We start from the raw sequence: 20,358 nt of genomic DNA, 5'->3' as shown, positions 1-20,358 counted from the left end.
TATGTTGGAATAAGAGACGTTTTTCCCAGTTTTGAATTTGATACATCAAATCGTGCGTTGATTCAGTTTTTTTCGACTCAAAATAATTAAAATAAAATTTATTTTTGAAAATAAATAATTTTGTTATTTCAAACTGTTTCAGACGCACAAAGCTCTTTTGAATTTGAAATAATTTGATTCAAAGAAGCGAAATGTGAGATCTTCTGAAAGTTTGGTCTCAACCCTAGACTTCATTTTTCCATTTTTGCAGACACCAGTCAACGTCGGCATTTCTCCAATTTTTTTACACCACGAATAAAAATAAACAGAGCAAAAGCTCGCAATTCGAATACAGAAAACACACTCCGAAATCCGCAAAAAAAGCACACTTTAAAAAAACACATTCCCAACGATTCATGTCAGCAGCATCAGACCCAATGGCATCACAAAAAGGCATGGAGATACACACCCCCCTCGGAAGCAGAAAGAAACCCCGGTTGAAAAATTAAAACCCATAAAAATAAACCTCCCTCCCCGTCCCCCCGTATGGCAGTCATCCATCCCCTTTCTTCCCATTATTTCTCTCAAATCAGCCGGGAACTGTTCAGATGCCGCACCAGCGCCGCGTAGACGAACCGATACTGCGCCACCGTCTGCACCATGAACATCCGCTGCCGGCGCATATGCGCCAGCACCCGCGGCACATCCACCGCCTGGTTGTGATCGACACACAGCGCCATGAAATCCAGGAGGATCAGCACACCGCTCCGACCGCATCCTGTCTTACATATCACGGCTACCTTCTCCCGGACACTGCCCTGGAACTGCCGCCGATACGATTCCAGTTCCCGTACCTAGGATTGAAACTCCGGTTCAGAATCTGGACATTTCCAAAATCATATCCGAACTACTTATTTCATAAGGAAGTAAGCCCTAGCGTTTATGAAATGATTTGACATAGAAAAAGTAATTTTTATGCAACAAACTTCGCCTCAATAACTTTAAGAGAAGAGGAATTTATTGATGCTTTGCCAGTTTGCCGGAATATAACTTACGAAAATATTTAAATGAAAACCATAATTTTTTAAAATACACATCATAAATTCCAATAAAATAATTTAAAGAGAAAAAATCAAATAAATTAAAATCTGACAAACAGGAAGCAGCTACACAGTTTAATACAATAAACTCAAATAAAGTTATTATAAAAGAGTATTACAGAATATAATGAATACTTATCTGACTACAGACAACTAATAAAATGTCAAAAATGAGAATAGATGAAAATCCAGAACTTTAACTAAAATTCCACAAAAAAAGCTTGCAAAAAGCGATGTTTCCGAGAAACTGCTATTTTTGAAACTGCTATTTTTTTTGACTGCTGTCTTCTTACATTTTAAATTAACTGCTTGCAGGAACGATTCAGATTTTTCATATTTTAACAGAAACACGTACCATCTGGATGAAACCGTCCACATCAGCGGGGATACCCTGTTCCGCCCATGCCTCGTAGTGCAACGCCAACATCTTGCGTTTCGTTCCTTTTTCCTGCTTGTTAGACAGAGAAAAAGTCAGGGTACGGTAGCCGCTGGAAGAAGTGATGGTCTCGCGACGCAGGGTGAAGGCGCCCAGCTGCGCGTCGGCTTTGGTCAGATGTGTTATCCAAGGCACGGTGGTGGCGTCAGACAAGACGACGGCGATGCGCACGTGATCATCCCACAGCATGTTGAGCAGGTCTTCCGTGGTGGAGGGCATTGGGTCCTGGGTGGCGATGTACTGGCGTTCCAGGTCGCCGCATTCCAGAACGATTTGCGAGGCGTTGATGTAACTGTCAAAAGAGACGCTGGAATTATAGCCAACAGATCCAAAAGCTGTCGAATAATGCCGATTAAAGGCAGCGAAGTGATCGAACTCAATAAATTTACCGTATGCTGTATGCTGTAGAGCAAGGTTCTATTAAAACATAACGCTTACCGACGGCTCTCTAAGGCACATAATCTCTCACGAGATCTTACTGTAAACAGCAAATTGTACCCTTATCAGCTCCTAACAAAACCCTAAAGTTTTTTGAATATTTCCGACGTGTTTTTTAGCAGATGATCTCTCTATCGCAATTTTACTACTGATATTTCGCTTCATTTAAGGTATACTACACAGTACAGTAATGCCAGCAATCGATAGCGTTTTCGGTATTTTCACGGTTGAACGACCAACGAACATCTCAACGAGAAAAAACTGCCACCATAGATACATATCTTCTGAGTCCAGAATGATAAACTGTAGACAAAATACTAAAATTAAGGTAGGAGGTCCATACCAAAAGGGCAGTGTTAATTTTTTCAAATTTTTGTATGTTAATTTTTGGCTGTAGCGCAGGCAAAAAATAACAAGGCAAATTACACCAAAAATAATAACAGCCTGGAGAATGGAAATACTCACGCTTTCGTGTTGTTCTTCCCGAACCGCCGCAACTGTATCCTGGTATCATCATACGGCAGCACATCCGGATACCGATTCCGCTCGGCATTCTCCGGCATGCGGGCCACATTACACACCGCATTAGTCCGTCGCTTTTTGGGAATCTGCTCAAACTCTATCAGGACACTGCCGGACGACAGGCGCTTCTCCAGATCCGCCCGCCGGGCATCCTTGGGCGAGAGATTCTCGTAGATGGCATGGTCGGGTGGCAACTCCGCCAGGCACACATTGGACAGCACCAGCCCGTTCATGGCGGCCAGCAGGAGCGGACGGTGGGGTGAACCCCCCACTTCCGGATCATCGGAGGCCAGTGACGGGACGTGTTTACTATCCGCGGGGGACACCGAGACCTCCTCCTCCAGGACGGCGTCAAAGTGTTTCAACGGTGTAACGGTTAACTCATCGGCGGCAGTTTGCCGCACGACGGGAAGCTCCTACAACACAGCGGTCGACTTCAGAGACTTTAACCAGTTATTCAAGTCAAAGTGTACAAAACTAGTTTCCGATGCCATGTCATTATTAAGTGACAACTAGCTGCAGCAAGTGCGTACACAAATGCACATGCATGATCAAGTAAAATAAAAAGAGAGCGAGCCTAGTAGAATGGCTGACAGTGACATCCACCAAAATCGGGAAACGCCAGTCGATTACAGAATTTACAGTAATACTTCTAGTCATCCGAAATAAAAAATTGATTTAAAAAATCAACATTCATGCAAAAATATTTTGTCGAAAATTAAAAATATTTTTAATTTATGTTTTGTCAGATTAAAGCTTTTTACGTCCACTTAATACAACAGGCAAATATAACTGAACTAGATACAGTAATAGAATAACAGTAGTTTTTCTAAAGAAAAAAGTATATAAAATCTGACTAATCCATAAACATATTTCGACAAACACACACAACTTCATTCACCAGTGAAAAAGACCGTTTACCTTCCATGGTGGCTAATTCCTTACCTGGGAATGCGAGACAAACACCTCGGACCGTTCCGGCCGACTGATGAGCACACGCCGCGCGGGCACCGGGCCCGTCATGGACAGCAGATCCGGCGTGCTGCAGCTCAGCGCCGCCGCTCGGCGGGCGGCCCCCGTGGAGCGCAGCTCCGGGGTACTGTTGATCAGTGGTCCGATAATGGAAGACTGGGCATGGATGCCGCGGATCTCCGCCGGTGCGCCCTCGGGCATCATGCCGTCGATCCACGAGTAGCGGTGCAGCGGCGGGGCGCCGGGCGTACGGTGCAGCAGATCGACGGGATGGTTTTTGATGACGCTGTCGTAGGCGGGCGCCTCGCGGTACGACAAGGGCGGTGCTGCGCGCTCGAAATGTTCGCCTAGCAAGAGATTGCATAGTGTATGGACTGTCAGTGTGAGCCGTTGGCGGCAGTTACCAAGTGTACAAATCATTCATACAATTTCGTTTATTTCAGCCAGTAGTTATTTCTATCGTTATTTTTGTAATTTTATCGTGCATTTCGTTAAAACAAGACAAAAGCCATAGAAATAACACGAAGAAACGATATAAAATGGATCAACGCAAGTGAAAAAAATTACAAGATGTCTGCTGGTCATTTCAGGAAAATACTTGATAAATTTTCTAATGAATGCCATAAACGAAAGGGTCTGCAAGTCACCCGTACTAAAATAATTTTATTCAATTTTTCCACAACCTTATACAAACAGCTAAATCTGAGCTAATGTCATGTGTGTTTGTTCTCCGCCGTAGAATTCAACTATTAATTTTAAGCTCAATTTTATAATGTCATTGTAAACTTAACGATCGTCTCACCTGGATGTGCGCGGTGGTCACGGGGCATGTAGAGGTCGGTGGTGCGGGCGAAATCGATAACATCCGGCTGCGAGGATGCCGGCGCCGGGTGCTGCTCCGGCCGGACAACGGTCTGTACTTGCACGCCGTTGCTGGTATTTCCGTTGGATAACGGCCGTGTCATTCCGGTGGCGTCCGGGCGGAACATCAACCTTCAACGATAAGCGGAAGAATGAATGCCAACGCTAACAACTATGCTGTTGGCAGATTACTGGCGCGTGAACTAGTCCACTATTACATCATCATGAGACAACTTATCGTGTTGACCCCGTATTCTCACCCCGATAAACCAATATCAGAAACCCAAACATCCCGAAATGACTAAACGTCATAATTGTGCATTCACATTCTCTACTCGTACTGACTCATCACATTAGCACCTTTGTTAATAAAACCAGCAGAAAAACGTTTGAGTAAATATAACAGTAAATCTGAAAATTTCCCTATATCGTGGTACGAATAAACAAGAAACAAAAAAATTTGGGAATGTTATAATTTTAATGAAATTTTATAATCATTATTCACTCGTACATAATATGATAAGCAGACTTGGTGAATCAACACTGAATCCTGCGGACTGATCTCTACATTGCACTACGATATTCGTTCCCACAGGTAAACCAATGCATATGTTAGGACTTGATGGACACGCAACGGTATCACAACCCTCGACTGACACGCACGCAACTAAAACTCTCGTTAAGAAAATTTCTGACGAAAGTGTTCGTTTAATTAAGAAATTATTCAACAAAGAAATAACTTATTCTCACCAGTATTTATGCATATGTTTACACTTCAAACATACTACATGTACAATAAATAACGACGGTTAGTCGGTTACACATTAATCACATTCCAGAAGATTGATTTTACAAAAATTAAAATAATTAAGCCAACCCAAAACGCACTTTACAACACAAACCGAAACGGATCGATAATAAATTATAATTGTTCTATTATTGCGTGAAACCCAACAAAACGTACTGGACAAGCAAACCCCTGTATACCTGAAGGGATGCGCCTGCGGATGCGGTCCGGGATCCACCGGCCCCCCGTTTCCCGTCACCGGGAAACTACTCCCATTCCCCACGTATCCATTAGCGCCCGCTTCCGTCAAATAGAAATCCTGCTGCAGACTGATATTGGTCAGGACGTACGCGGCAAAATCCGCGTTCTCCAGGAAGATCTGCACCATGCGCTGATTGGTACGCCCGGTGCCCACACATTCCAGGTAGATACTGCGTTTGGCCCGCGAGACGTTCTTCAGAAGCGGCCAGGCCATGTTCAGCAGGGGCCGCCCGGTGGGGTGCTTGATGGTGACGCCCAGGTGGCTGGTGCCCAGCAGCAAGTCGTTGCCGGAAGCGTCCTTCGCCGCGTAGTACTCTTCGCCGTAGCCCTCCAGACTCTGGGCTTCCTGGATGTAGAACATCTCGGCGGCGGCGGGTGACATTCCCTATAAAAAGAAGCAAGAATCCAGCCTGGAGAGGGGTATTTGCAAAATCACTCCAAAGCCGGGAGTTGTTCACTTAAGCTGCAAGATCCTTTCTGCCCATTTATTGTTAAATATCAACAAAAAATTATATTACGAAAGCTCGAAAATTCTCTAATCGCTGCAACTTTCCCATAGCTGTGCGGTCTGACTGCTTCGCATACGATATGATAGCAGAGACGATATGAGCCACTTTACTACAATAAGTTACAAAATTCTACTGCTTCGAGCACGTAGTTTATTTAACAACAAACCTGTCAAATACATACATTACAATACAATTAACCACATATATACATATTATAATAAACAATAACCATATTAAACAACTAAAATCATGCAACAGATCAGAATAATGAGGTCTTGTCACATCAACGTTTCTTATCAGAGAGAAATATATACTTCTACAAAAGTGTTTCGGTAATGTAACGGCACGTTCATGGCAATATGGGCCTGGGGAATATTCAAAATCAATTTAAGTAAATGCAAAAAAAAACATTATTTAACACTGCTGAAGACTGTTGAATAACCGTAATTTTTCCATCGCAATGCAGTTAAAAATTTTTTGCCCTAACCAAACGGCATTTCCGTTGTATTCTCAGTCCAAAACAAAACCTAATATCTCTCTCAAGCTATGCAAACTATTTGTTTTCACATCCGCCTGCACTGCACTTCCTTTTCATTACACGTGCGTTTTGATTACAATGGCAAATGAGCACTACATTCAAAACTAAACGTTCTGGCCGCAATTAGAATTAATTAGATGTACTCCAAATACGATCAAGTGCGGTGCAGCTGCCATATATGCCGGTGTGTCTGTTAAAATGGACGGTAATACACGGACCGGTAATCCAGCGCAGGTTATTCTACCAAACACGATCAATAGATAAACAACACGGACAACGTTAAAGCCATTTGGCAAATGGATCCGTCTTTTCAACCTGCAACCAGCGACACTCGCCCGACCAACACCGACAAAACAACTCTCTTCTTCAACCTGCCACTCACCGCGGCAAAGTGGTGCGAGCGAAACACTATCCTTTCGGTTATGTAACTAAACGACAATCAACACGGTCAATCGATACATTTCTCTAAACGATTTTTTCCCTGAGATAAACGTTACTGACCAGAAATTTGCTTAAGAAATGTTGTAGCGTAAGTAATCAAATCCAATCACAGCTAGAAATTAATCGACTATACAGAAAGTCCGAAATTTGTTAATTTTTCAGAATTGAATAATAATCACAAAAATTGAACTGATCCAATAATAATAAAAAATGCTTCAGCATCGTTGAAAATTTATAATCTCTTTTAAACTTTTAACAAGAACCCACTATATTAAATTGAGATGCATCATGTATCAACGCTCATCAATCAGCCTCTACACTACGATGACTCAGGATATCCTGCATACGAACTACGAAGCTTTCTCCAACTTGGTCAAATCTCAACAAAGATCTCAAAACAAAAAAAAAATTGAATTCTAATAGTAACTCACAAAAAATGGATGGCAGATTTCTATGGATTTCCCAGCGTGCAAAAAATTCGAAATTAAAAAATTTTCAAATTCGTAATCCCCAAAACACATGATTTTATTTAAAAACACCTAACGTCAAGTCGCAAGCGCAACAAATCTTATGAATAAAAATTCTACCATCCAGAAAGAGTTCCACGTTGAAAAATACTCTGCTTCTTCACTATCCGGTACAACACGGAAAACGGAATAAAAAAGCCAGAGAAATAAATAACAGTTTAAAAAAAAAACAATTTCAAGGCACTCACATGAAAGGACCGATGCGTATTGGACACTTCCCTTAACAGCTCCATCAAAATCTCCTCCTGTGTACACATCCTTTTCGGGAGCAGAAAGAAATCCTTGAGATGATGCGGCGCATGCCGTTCGGGATCGAAGTCCCCGTAGGCGGCCTGCAGACTGTAGCTGGCCAGGAGCACCGCCTGCTCCGGGGAGCACAACAGCGCGCCCTCGATAATCTCGTTGCGCAGCTGCAGGAAGAACTGGTAGCGTGTCGATTCATCCTTGAGCTGGGTGGCGTTCTTCACGTAGAAGCGCACGGAGAACTTGACGAAGAGACTGTGAGCGAATTTGGTCAGCTGGCGTTTCAGGGGCAGATCCAGGGCCAGCCACTGGTACTGCAGGTGTTTGTTAATGAATTTCAGGCCGAAATATCCGTATTCGCGGATGTTCAGACGCTGGGCAATGTGGGATAACAATTCTTCTCCTGGAAAACAAGCAACACTCAATTAGGTTGTTACTTACACACTGTGTAAGTAACACACTGTTTACACACTGTTGTTGTTGTTGTTTACACACTGGCTATCAAATATTACCCATATCTTTTACGGTTATTTTTCACCCAACTACCACGGCAGAAATTCCCACATAAAATGATAACCAAATTATGCGATAGTGATAATATGTAGTTGATAGTTAATACCAAAGTGCATTACACTTCGCTGTTAGATCGTAACAATTTAAAATACTCCCTATTAAGCATTAATTTAAAAATTCGTAAGTGTTCTGTAATTTGTCGGGCTCATCTAGTGGTATAATATCCGAACAAACGATAATCCCATTACTCGAATCACGGTGGATGAAATACTCGTTTGAAATTTTTCATCATTTTAGTAGTAACTGTAACTATCTACATAATATTAAATCTTTACAGTGTTATTCTGCACCACAGAGTAGCTTCCATTTTTTAATTACTAAAAAGCCTGAAGAATCTTGAAGATTCAAAATTCCAAATACGAAACATTGAAAAGATTCGGTTTGTTCATTAATCTCTGTTTGTAATTTTTCTCAATCAATCAAAATCGAAAACTATATATTTAAACAGTCTTGAACCACCTGTGGAATTTTCGATGCAACAGACCACAACATCCCTGTATGGCCACTCAAGCGGTCAAGCATCACAAACAGGAAAATACGCAGTGATCCGTGGACAACAAGCCCAAGCTACTTAATCGTCTGTTTTTATTTCCCTGGCCCTTCTCCAATCTTTCGCAGAAATTATTTACGCCCAGAAAAATTAACCATAAATACGGCACGCTACCTGTGCTGGCCTCATTCAGGGTACATTCCATTTCCGTATTATCCAGCAGCTGCACGGAGAGCACGAAGAGAGCGCGTGTGGCCACATCATAACGGCGAACTTTCTTTAAACGGAACGCAAACGGCATAATTTCCCCCGCACACGCAGCCAACACACGAGAAACTCCAACAAGAATAAGTAATGACTTTTTAACAAACTCCAACTATATCAACAAGACAACAACTAATCCCACTGTTCACACGTCGACAAGAAAGAAAATCAGAGTGAGAGCAGAGAGCAGTGCAGCGCGGATTCCCGATAACAGCCCTCCACAACGACCCGTGACAGCGTGCACAAGGTCGTTCCTTGGTTCCATATTTGCTCTTAATTGCTCAGTGGAAAATTATAACAAAAAACACACATGCAGCGTCTGACCGATAACGATGGAAAAGTGTGGTGATGAAACGCCGTAGGTCATGGCAATCCGTCACCACGAGCTCAATCAAAAATGCGACCAGCAGCGAGGAGAGAAAATCGCTACAACAGTGGCTGAGTCAGTCATACCTTTGTGCCGTTTGTGGGTTGGATGACATGACACGGTTGCGGCGGGGCGCGCCGAGGGTGACTTCGGTATTGATCGGTAGCGACGGCTGACAGTCCGCCGCGACTGCGATATACTTCGTTACGGTACACCCGGTGAATTTAACTTTTTAATCGTAAGTACAAGTGCGTCTAATAATTGTTATTAATTTCATTGTGCAAACGCAGTTGTACGTAAATAAATAAATACGAGAAAAAAGTGTACGTAAACATGTAAGCTACGTAAATAAAATTAAAAATTGACCTGTGGAAACTCGGTGTACCAAAATCAAAAGTACGAGTACATATCGTAAGTCGACTGTATTTGTATTTATACAATGAAATTAACGAAATTAGCCTACTATATCTATAACTCGGTGCAAATTATTCTTATTTCTGCTGCACTATTATACTGTTTTTTGTAAAAAATTGATCAAAACGAGAAGTAAATATGTTTTTTATAATAGTTACCTTAATACCTATTGCCTATTGGCTGTTATTTCATAATGGACAATCACCAAAATAATCGAAGCGCTACAATGCTGTGCTAATGCGACACGTATATTATATGCAGGGTAAGTAAAAATTAATTAACCGCATAGTACAGAGTACAGCAATTAGTCTGAAAAATTAATTGTTGGCTGAAAATCGGAATGGGTATAAAACGGTATTAAAACATTTATTTTAGTCTGTATTGTACCGATCCGGTGCATTGTACTGATTGTACGGTAGGTACGTACCTTTCGCCCAAGAAGTGCAAGTATACTTGTATTCGTACATAAGTTTTTCTATATGAACACAAGAATGTTTCATGCTAATAAGTTAAATACTTCTATTATCGAACTTCCGCGGACAATTAAGTAGAAAATTGGGCATTCACTTCGCTAGGTCGTTAAAATAATGTGCATTCAAGAATGAAAGAAACAACCAGTTGACAACACATTAATACAAATTACATACTACATAATTATTGCAGTTTGTTTTTACCCAACACCCAACTAGCTGACCACCTCTTATAACACTCGTAGCTAAACTGACGTTGACAGGTTGCTCTAAATTTGCGTGGTTCTACGTATTTATCTACAAATATTTACAATAATTGATGATTTTACCAGACTTTTTCCGAATTATCCGCCCAAAGAGGCTTATTGTTGGTATCTGTATATAGATATGTGGACTTTTTGCCGCTATGGCCTTCCCCAACAACTCTCACCGTCTCGATGGCAAATGGGTAGAAGGGATACGAGAAGCGAGGGATACGGGATATTCGTACTGCTCAACCAAGAAGCGATAGTTTAGCTGTTTCCGGCCGGTCGGTTTTCTCATTAATGCCGGGTCGAGTTGCACGTGCCGATTTACAGTTAGCCGATATCAAAGTAGGATGACATAATAACTTACATATATACAACAGCGCTAAAACACAGCAAGTCCCATACTTAAGTAATATCATTGCAATTCCTAATTTTCAAAACTGTGCGGAAGTTGACAAATCTTGTTTTGTGCTCGGGAAACTTGCAACTACTGTACGTCCTTTGAAGTACTTGACTTGAATAAACGTACTTCGATAAATTCCTTATTCCGCCTCCTCTTATAGTTTTTTGCCATATTCCGGCTCCCGGCTAGTTGAAAATGCGCCGTATAAAAACCGCCCTGGTTGTGCACGGCTACACGATGCTACGTAAACCAATAGGGAAATTCGAAAACGTTGGTATGCAGCTAATAAACTCGAAGTCGCCAACCACGGTGGGCGGGCGCCAACCAGGGCGGCTTCGCTAAAGCCTAAAAGCGACTAATTAATGGTTGCCGATTTGCGCCCTAGTTTATACGTACGAGTAAAACGAATGAATATTTTTAATATTTTTTATGTTCAGTATGGTAGAAAGATCATGATCATAATTATTATACGCACTACTCGCAGTCGGCAGAATTACAGTACTTACGTACTCACTTATGCCGGCCAGCAACCACCTTCCCAAAACAGCCGACATTTCTCGTCTAATCTTTGTCGTTGCAACAAAAGTGGAAGCTTTTATTAGTATCATGCAGCCAAAAATCATTAATAAAAGTGCGGAGATATTTTCAAAACCCCAATTTTATCCAGCAGCAGTGAGATTCCGAATGGGGAGAATGACACAAGGATCACATTCCAGATTACCGAATAGTTCGTTGGCTAATAAGGTGGTCGTCACAATCAACAATGTATGTCTGAAAATGTTAATTGTTATACTATACTGTAATAGCTTAAAAAAGAGTTATACGGTCAGCGCTTGCAAATGTCACCTTTATGAACAGAACCCGGTTCAAATAAAACAGTCCAGCAGGCGCGACGTGGAGTTTGGAATTCGTATTCATGAAAATTAACGTGTCCATGGCAATTTTGATTTTGTAGCCCTAGAAAATGTGTGCAACAATTTCAGTTTACAGACGAATCCTGTTACGTAATTTCTACCTGTGGTGTTTCGACAATCGGTAACAGCTTCACCGCGAGATCGCTGTACAGCGATCCATCTTCATCATCCTGCAGTTCACTAGACTTTAAGTTAACAAATTAATCTGGAAGCGGCTGCAAACGCCATTTACCAATTTAGCAACTTCAATAAACGGGTACGCAAAGGATACGACAATCACGGCATACACGAGGGTGGCGCCAATCGTAATAAGTTCTGGATGTTTCGAAAGAATTTTGGCGCTCGCTGCATAGCTAAACATCAGTGCCGTGTCCATGCTACAGCACACGGCCGTCGCCAATCCAAAAGCTCGATTAAGCTGTCGCGAGAGTAGACTTAATTTTTCTCGAAACGCAATCAACGACTTCAGCTTGATTTCTATCCCTTCGTGGTCTGCTATCTTATCGGCACTCTGCACCATCCGCGACAACCTTTGATAAAAATACTCCCTGCCCTTTTGCAACACCGAACCGCCGAAGAAATACAGACCCTGCGCGATCACCGATAAGGTGAACGGAATGGTGACACATCCAAACCACAAGGCAGCGGTTTGATACCGGTACACCGTGAGTCCCAGTCGCAGAAAAGTTGGACTAACCGCCACAAATTCTTTCAAGGTGTAGGATGGCCGCATTCGCGATATAACTTCCCAAAGGGTGAACACTGTACCGACGCTAAAGGTCACCAGTAAAGTCCGCCGGGTGACTATGGTTTTGAGAGCGCCCTGATCGCCCTATGTGATCAGTTGGAACGCCTACGTAAACGATTTAATTTTTATCTGCTGTTTCAGCATCTGGAAGATATCTCCTGGGCAATGTACAGAGCGACCAGGATTAAAGAATTTTTACAAGGCCAGCCAGGTGGAAATGAAGCAACCCTGACGTACACTCTGAACCAGTGCTTGCTGCTGGTAGTGCGCACCATAGCATTTGTTTTGCTGAATGTTCAGGTAACTAATTTTCGAAGATTATGCAGCAGAGTAATTTGTTGTCTATGTCGTTTGTACTCCGACAAGTATAGTGCCGGTACAAAAGCACAAAATGCGTAATAAAAACCGTTCAGGCGAACGTTCCGTAATGGTCGGTTACCATAACGAAATTCCTCGAATTACCATACCAAAATCCCTCTAGCTCAATTTCGGTATTGCAAAATTTTGGCTTAACTAAATTCCAGATAGCGCAATTTGGCACAAAGAATGTCATTACAAAAGGTTTTTGCTATGCAGTTTGTTCCTGACGGATCGATCTTACTTTTAGGCAACAGCAATGTCTGATGCCATCTCCGCACGAGTTGTCGACATGCCGTATGAAGCCTACAAGAAAAACGCGCTTGCTCGAGTGCAGTTATTGGACAGGAAGCATATTGGATTCAGTCTAGGCGGTCTGCTCAACGTAAACCGCGAATTCGTCACCGCTGTAAGTCAAGCGGCCATAATTTTCAAGTTTATCTGCAGTTCTTATGAGTACGTCCTAGAGCGGTTGTGCTATTGCAGCTTCTTGGGGCATTCGTCACATACATGCTGTTGATGTGGGATAATAAAACAGACAACAAAGAAAGTTGCGCTCCGACGAACAGCAGCTTATCACTGTGACTAATCTAACGAAATAACACCGTGCTCCCACCTGCATGAATTCATATTATGTATGATCATGCTGAAGTCGTTTACACGGACTACACCATGGTCTGGGATCGTAATCTTCTTTTGATTTTTGCCCAAAAACGAGTATTCATGTCTTCATGTCTTCATGTATATTCATGTCTTTTGAAACACCAAAATTTTGTCTAATATTGTTAAGGTGTTTATAATAAGGAATTTATTGTCTTCGTGCGAGGGTCGTGCCCTTTTACAGCAGTGGACAGTGCAGCAATTTTGCATATAAGAACAAACGTGATGGAAAGTGATACGAAAATGCAAACAACAGTGGAAAACAAAAAAAATGACAAAAACGTTGGTGTTGGACTGAGTGCAGTGATATGAATGCAGTGAGTGCGATGGTTTGGACTGGTAGTGGAAAAAAGGTAAGTTAGACGATTGTACTGGTGTCCATGCATAAAACAAAAAACCCGCCTAAGAAGAAAAATATCCGCAAAAAAAATTAAGGTCAAAATTTTCACAATTTCAAAACATTTAATTAAACTTGCAGGAGAAATGGAAAGCATGGACACTTACGTACTGATCGTCTGTGTACTGAGACAACGAGCAAAATTACAAGCAGTAACATAACGATTTGATTGCATATGCAGGAACACTTTATTGCATATGCAAGAATTTCTTTGACCATTTCAGTTCTTTCCAATTGACGTCATCTAGAGCATGACGGAACATTCGGAGAGATTTGTAGAAGGATAGTGGTAAGGAGACTTCATTCCACAGAGATGTTATTCTGTCACTGAAACCGCCGGAAACAGGGAGGACCGTAACGCCACATGCAGTTGTCGGTGCTGGCGAAATTGGTAAATAATGGTTTTCAAGCCGCCGGATACTTCGCGTGTTTCCTGAAACAGATTGAGACAAGACAGCAGACACTGTGTGCTTTTGTAAAAACTTGTCACATAAAGGTGTAATTCCAAAAAGAAGCTTGTAAATAAAAATCAATAATTTTTTGGCATTTCGTATTCTGAAATCATCCCAGTGGAGTTCTTCCAGCCTGAGCCGATATTGTGTTTATTTATACAGTAGTTTACAGCTACACAATGGCATTTAAAACCATGTACAGAACTCTGTAATTCTGTACTCTGTAATTCGTGAGAATTTCCAATAACCTTTAAAAGCGTTTATGGTGTTTAAGTGTGTAAGTTGTGCATAGAAATATTCGAGGTGGTATTACGAATGTTGCAGAGTGTAGAGTTACCACGGTTGAATAACAGTTGTGTTCTGAAAGGTCAAGCGTTCGGTTAGACATCTTAAAGCTAGCGTGTATATTGCAACATGTACGAATGTAAGGTAATAAGTATGCACGCGCAAACTGCACATAGGTATCCGAGGCTGTGCCCTCATTAAGCATCGTGGAATGGCTTCAACTGGATGGAGCGGCAAGCGTTCCATTTGGCAACAATCCATTCCATGAAGGCCCGATGTCGGTCAAGAGCTGCCCGTGGATATTATCTGACTGAACCGGTAAACAGCTTTCCTTCACTTTTCGCTGACATTAGGTTTTAGATCATAGCAGTCATGCTCCCTGTGGGCCAGCCGCTCTTGAAAAATCATACAAGGTTCTATTGGGACAATAAGGGCGCTCCTTATCCTTATTGGGACAATAAGAGCACAACAATTAGACGTTGTGCGCTGCTTCTCTGCGATTACGCTTAAAAATGCCAATACTTTTCGGTCATCTATCGGTAGATTTCAGAAATAAAAATCTGGTCCCCGAAATGAGTCTGAATTGGGTCGATATGGACATTGTCGAACGAGTCTGCCATTACTGGCTACTTTGCAATGCGTTGTTTCGGGCGGGTCGCGCGCAAACCGAAAGGCAAGAGGAAAAATCAACCCAAAGTGGCGTGGCTACTGGATTTTTTACTACAGTTGCTACAGTTTTCATCGGCATCACCATCGAAAATTTTGCAAGGACGGTCCCGCGGGCGAGATTCCCCCTTGAGTCTGAACTTTACTCCTTATCAGTGGATGCTGGTAGTATTGCGTACGCTTGCGTTCGTTGTGCTGAATGTTCAGGTGACCATATTTTTATAGATATACAGCAATATAGGACACAACCGCACAAACAATCGTTGTTGCATCCTAATTTGATTGTATTACTACAAAAATATATTACTATACTACATTTCAGATTTATTTATGAAGTGACGTCAAATCTTTAGGCAACAGCAATATCTGTCGCGATCTCCGCACGAATTAGGAATATGTCTTACGACATGTACAAGAAGAATGCGCTTGCTCATGTGCATTTAATGGACAGAGAACACTCTGAACATCAATCGCGAATTTGTCATCGCTGTAACCGTCTCCCAGACGTAACCGTCTCCCAGACGTCTCCCAGTAACCGTCTCCCAGACGTTGTGATGCCGTATGTTTAGAAATGGGATTCTTGATTTCTTGCAGTTGCTTGGGATATTCATCACGTACTGTATACGCTTTCGATATGGGATGATAAAAAAGAAGATGGCGGAGGTCACGCTTTGATAAATAACAGTTTGTCGCTGCATTTACCGGTTTAACGCATACCCTCAGGCTAACATATTGTTGTTGACTAATCCACTCTTGTTGCGTTGTTTCAAAGCATTTTTTCGTAACTACATAGGCATCTACCATGTTTAACGTGAGCATGTAACCCAACATATATATTGCAATGGTGATATTTAGTTACCTTGGCAAGCTTTATCTAATTCGGAAGAAAAGTTTTGTTTGAAAAATATGCAGGACAACTTAGTGTTAGAAAAGGCACAAATCACGAAAACCGAAAAGGAAACAGAAGAGCCTGGCAAAACGTTTAGTAACAAGCCAGTTACTAGTACATTGCTAAATATTCTAAGCTCAATCCAAATTTGATATTGTATGCAACATGCTTATTTAGCGAATCAATTATGGCAGCGGCACCAATCTCATTACAGCAGGAATGAATTCTTCACGAACGTCGGAAGAATTTCATACGAATAAGAGAGCGGATGCCGGGCTTGTGTTTTTCGCACCAAAGATCTTTACTAGCCGCTTGATCGGTCACTACATGCTTTTTAAATCTTTTTTGCTTTTTAAATTATAATAGGTGTTGAGGGGTATCAGTGTACTATATACAGCATTTGCGAGTTCTTTACTCTCAGATAGGGCACTTAGGATAATGCTTCCTGCAGACAGGTAATTTCCCATCCGCTCAACGAGAGTCTCTGGGGTAATTTAACTACACCTTCGTAATTGTTTACAGCCACTACAACGTTATGGCTTTGCAGCATCATTTTCAAGTTGTTCTCGGCGCCAGATATTTCATTAATGCATACCCTCCTTCCACGACCTTGGTAGTATCCTTTGGTAGACATTTTGTACAGATCAGTTACAAAGATCGGAGATCACAATGAGACGGCTTGATGGGAACCAAGACTACGTAAAAACAGTTTGTGATTATTGGCTATTTGCGATGCGTTACTTTGGCAGATTTGCGCGCAGACCGGACGAGCAGAAAAAAGTTCTCTCCAGAGCTGATCGGATCTTGGAATACGTTTTGCTGGGATGGTCTACCGTTATATTCTTAGGAACGTTTGTCAGTACATTTTTCTCAATCCCGGTAGATAATTATGCAAAACTGGAATCAGCGTCGGGTTTGGTCCAACAGGCTGCCAATCTTTTTGCCAGAATTTGCTATCCACTGAACTACATCGGCCTGGTCATCGGATTCTGGAATCTTGAACAGTGGTTGGAAGGCTGCTTGGTGATCTGCAAACCATTCCTTACTAGTTCGAACCGTAAACTTATTATAGCTTTGGTAGTTTTCTTAGTAATGGTTTCCGGCTATGTTTGGTATCCCGTAATCGACTACGTTATTTTCGAAGGCCGACAAATATCTGCGGTAAATTATTGTAAGCGCAGTTTTATTAAAGATGCCGTACTTTTGATTATAAAAACGGTATCGTGGGTGTTTGGCGGCCTTACATCAATGGCGCAGTGCTTCTTGATCCTAATCTCCGCGATACTTGGCTTGACCTTTGCCAACATGGCAAAAGCGTACAGCAGTGCTACTCTAGCTGACGTTGACACGATTCTCAAGATGCATTACGTTCTTTGCAATCAAGTGCAGCGCTTACGGAAACGACTGAACTTCTATTTGCTCATTCTATATGTGCAAGATATTACTTGGGCCATGTACAAAGTGACCATTTTTAAAGACTTTCTTCAAGGTCAATTGAACGGGAGTGACACAACTGCCAATATGAATTATACTCTGTATCAGTGCGCGTTGATATTACTACGTACCGTAGCATTCGTTTTACTGAATGCTCAGGTGAGCAACACTGAATTTGTTCAATGACTTTCAAATTTCTAAACTGGAAGTTTCTGTGCAGTAGTAAGTGCACACATAACAATCACTAGCTACATTAAAAGGCTGAAATTCGAGGATATCACTCTTTTTTCATAAAACATTATAAGACTGGTTTCAAGCGCTGAGTATAATAGTTAATGTTTTATGTGTGTTTCTTTTGAAACATTATATTATATTAAAACCACGGATGCTCCTAATATGTAAACTGATGTGGAAACACTTATAGCTTGGTTAGTCTTATTTTTAGACAGCAGCAATGCCTGAAGCAATATCCTCACGAATTTCTGACATGCCATACGATAACTATCTGTACCGGAAGAAAGCATTGGTTCATATGCAGCTGTTGGACAGAGAGCACATAGGATTCAGCCTAGGCGGTCTGTTGAACGTCAACCGGGAGTTCGTCATCGGTGTAAGTTATGTCCTTTTATCTGAAGTTTGTTTGATATACTTTATTGTTTTTGCAGTTACTCGGAGCATTTATCACGTACACCTTGTTGATATGGGATGATGGTAAAGCAAACTGCGAATGTAATCGTGCGATGAACTCAAGCTTATGCGTGAATTCCACTAAATAGCGTCAAAACTACTCGCAGTGGCATCAACGGATATTCTAATTAAAGCACTAGAGTATATCATTTCATGTCATCTGGTATACTCGTTCTGTATACCATCTTCATAAGAATTGATACCTCTTTAATTATCTAATAGACAAGTGGGTTTCCGTTATGAGCGTTCCCAGACAACATAATCTGAAGGTGGCTGTAAACCTAAAAATGGTCTATTGAATATATGTTGTGGCTTAAAGTTTAATTTAAGCCACACGTTCGTCACCTACATGCACACTGTGCGCAACTGCACATACGCGAAGCTGGGTCATCCTCAATTTACGATTAATACCGTGCAATACAGGCTAATTTTTACAGCACAGCCTGTACTGGATTACTACCAGGACGTTGTATGAAATTCGCTCGATTACTGTCAGTATGTCTAAAGCTGCAGTTTTGGGCTTTACAAGTACTGTATCTGTACTTCTATGCCAATGAATGCCATGAAGCATAATTATTGGTGACCGATGTCACATGCCCGGCGCATAGACTTTTAACCATATAGTGCATTATCTCCTTTAGTAAGCTGTTTGTGTTTTCCATTGTACTTTTTTAAAAAAATTTGTAAAAAGCTTCGGTTTCTCAAAAGATAGGCACAGGGCCATACACAGCACAATTAAGCACATCGTTTAGTAATTAAAACGCTGGAGCACGAGGCTACGAGCTACTCAAATTCAGTAGTCGCGCCAATTCAACTCACTGTGGCTGTTTTGTACGAGAAACAGGAACCATTGTACTACAGTATCTTCATAATATCAAACCCAGTAGAAAGAGTCCAAAGTTATGCAACCATAAAAGATTTCTAGGTAGTTATATTATGTGTTTGCGGTTGAACTTGAGACGAAGGTTTGTTTTGATTCCCCACGAGAGAACCGCTGCGGTGGCGATATGCTGTCTGAATGCAAGGAGCATTACCGAAATGTAAAAACCCATGGCTTTTGCGGATTGTACCTTTTAGTTAGTGCAGTAAAGATAGTACTCCCTGAAGACATCAGTTTTCCGTCGGCTCAATGGGTGTGACTTGGGGGCATAAAGGGTACCTTCATAACTGCTGTTCTCGGCGCTGAACGTTGCAGTATTAGAGAATAATAACTGTGCATTCGTTCCGTGACTACCTGGAGAATATCTGTCGCTAGGTTTTTTTTGTTTCGATTGACTTCGATTTTCGAAAGATCGTGTCAGTACAATGAGGTGGATCGGCGTAAACACTGACTGCGTAAAAGCAGTATGCGCATATTGGTTGCTGGGGATGCGCTTCGTGGGCAGATTCGCGCGCATGCCGAACGCACCTAAAAAACTTCGTTGCCGAGCTAATCCAGTCTTGGAAGGCATTTTAATGGGTTGGTCCACCGTGATATTTCTGGGGACGATTGTCAGTACGTGTACCCTGATCACAATTAACAGTAATGCAAAACTGGAGTCAGCGTCGGATTTGGTCCAGCAGTTTGCTAACGTTTTTACCAGGATTTGCTATCCATTTACCTACATCGGTCTGGTCTTCGGATTTTGAATCTTGAACACTGGCTTGACGGTTGTATGGCGATATGCAAGCCATTCCTCACTAGTTCGAACAGGAAAGTTGTTCTGGGTTTGGTAACTTTCTTAGGAATGGTTTGTGGCTATATTTGGTATCCCATACTTGATTATATTGCTTTCGAATTGCGACAGGTGTTTGCACTGAACTACAGCCAGCGTAGTTTCATTAAAGATGCCATTATAAAATCGGTATCGTGGCTGTTTGGCGGTCTTACATCCATGGCGCAGTGCTTCTTGATCCTAATATCCGCAACACTTGGCATGACTTTTGCCAACATTGCGAAAGCGTACGCGAGTGCTGGTTTAAGCGATGCCGACAAGATTCTGAAGACGCATTCGGTTCTATGCCGTCATGTGCAACGCTTACGCAA

The 20,358-nt window shown here is 41.8% G+C and overlaps 1 protein-coding gene across 1 annotated transcript; it reads right to left on the bottom strand.

Annotated features, from left to right (window-relative positions):
• Nucleotides 1-265: 265 nt before the first annotated feature.
• On the bottom strand, nt 266-9,366 carry LOC129584246 (tyrosine-protein phosphatase non-receptor type 21-like). Its single transcript, XM_055476362.1, has 8 exons — nt 8,852-9,366; nt 7,560-8,017; nt 5,296-5,741; nt 4,250-4,440; nt 3,421-3,794; nt 2,419-2,891; nt 1,435-1,807; nt 266-833 (listed from the first exon to the last, which is right to left on the bottom strand). Exons 1-8 carry the CDS (start codon nt 8,976-8,978, stop codon nt 564-566), a joined length of 2,712 nt encoding a protein of 903 aa, XP_055332337.1. The 5' UTR covers nt 8,979-9,366; the 3' UTR covers nt 266-563.
• Nucleotides 9,367-20,358: the final 10,992 nt, after the last annotated feature.

This window comes from Paramacrobiotus metropolitanus, unplaced genomic scaffold (genome assembly GCF_019649055.1).
Source record: "Paramacrobiotus metropolitanus isolate TYO unplaced genomic scaffold, Prichtersi_v1.0 Parri_scaffold0000013, whole genome shotgun sequence".
Lineage (NCBI taxonomy): Eukaryota > Metazoa > Tardigrada > Eutardigrada > Parachela > Macrobiotidae > Paramacrobiotus > Paramacrobiotus metropolitanus.
Note: the sequence above shows the minus strand (reverse complement) of the source record. Positions and strands in the feature narration are given on the sequence as shown.

Bases quoted from the DNA above. Each gene is read 5' to 3' on its own strand.
- LOC129584246 (XM_055476362.1), bottom strand. From the start codon at position 8,978: ATGCCGTTTGCGTTCCGTTTAAAGAAAGTTCGCCGTTATGATGTGGCC. The intron at 4,441-5,295 runs GTATACAGGGGT...TTATCGTTGAAG, and splicing joins CCGCAGGCGCATCCCTTCAG to GTTGATGTTCCGCCCGGACG. The intron at 3,795-4,249 runs GTGAGACGATCG...ATCTCTTGCTAG, and splicing joins TGACCACCGCGCACATCCAG to GCGAACATTTCGAGCGCGCA.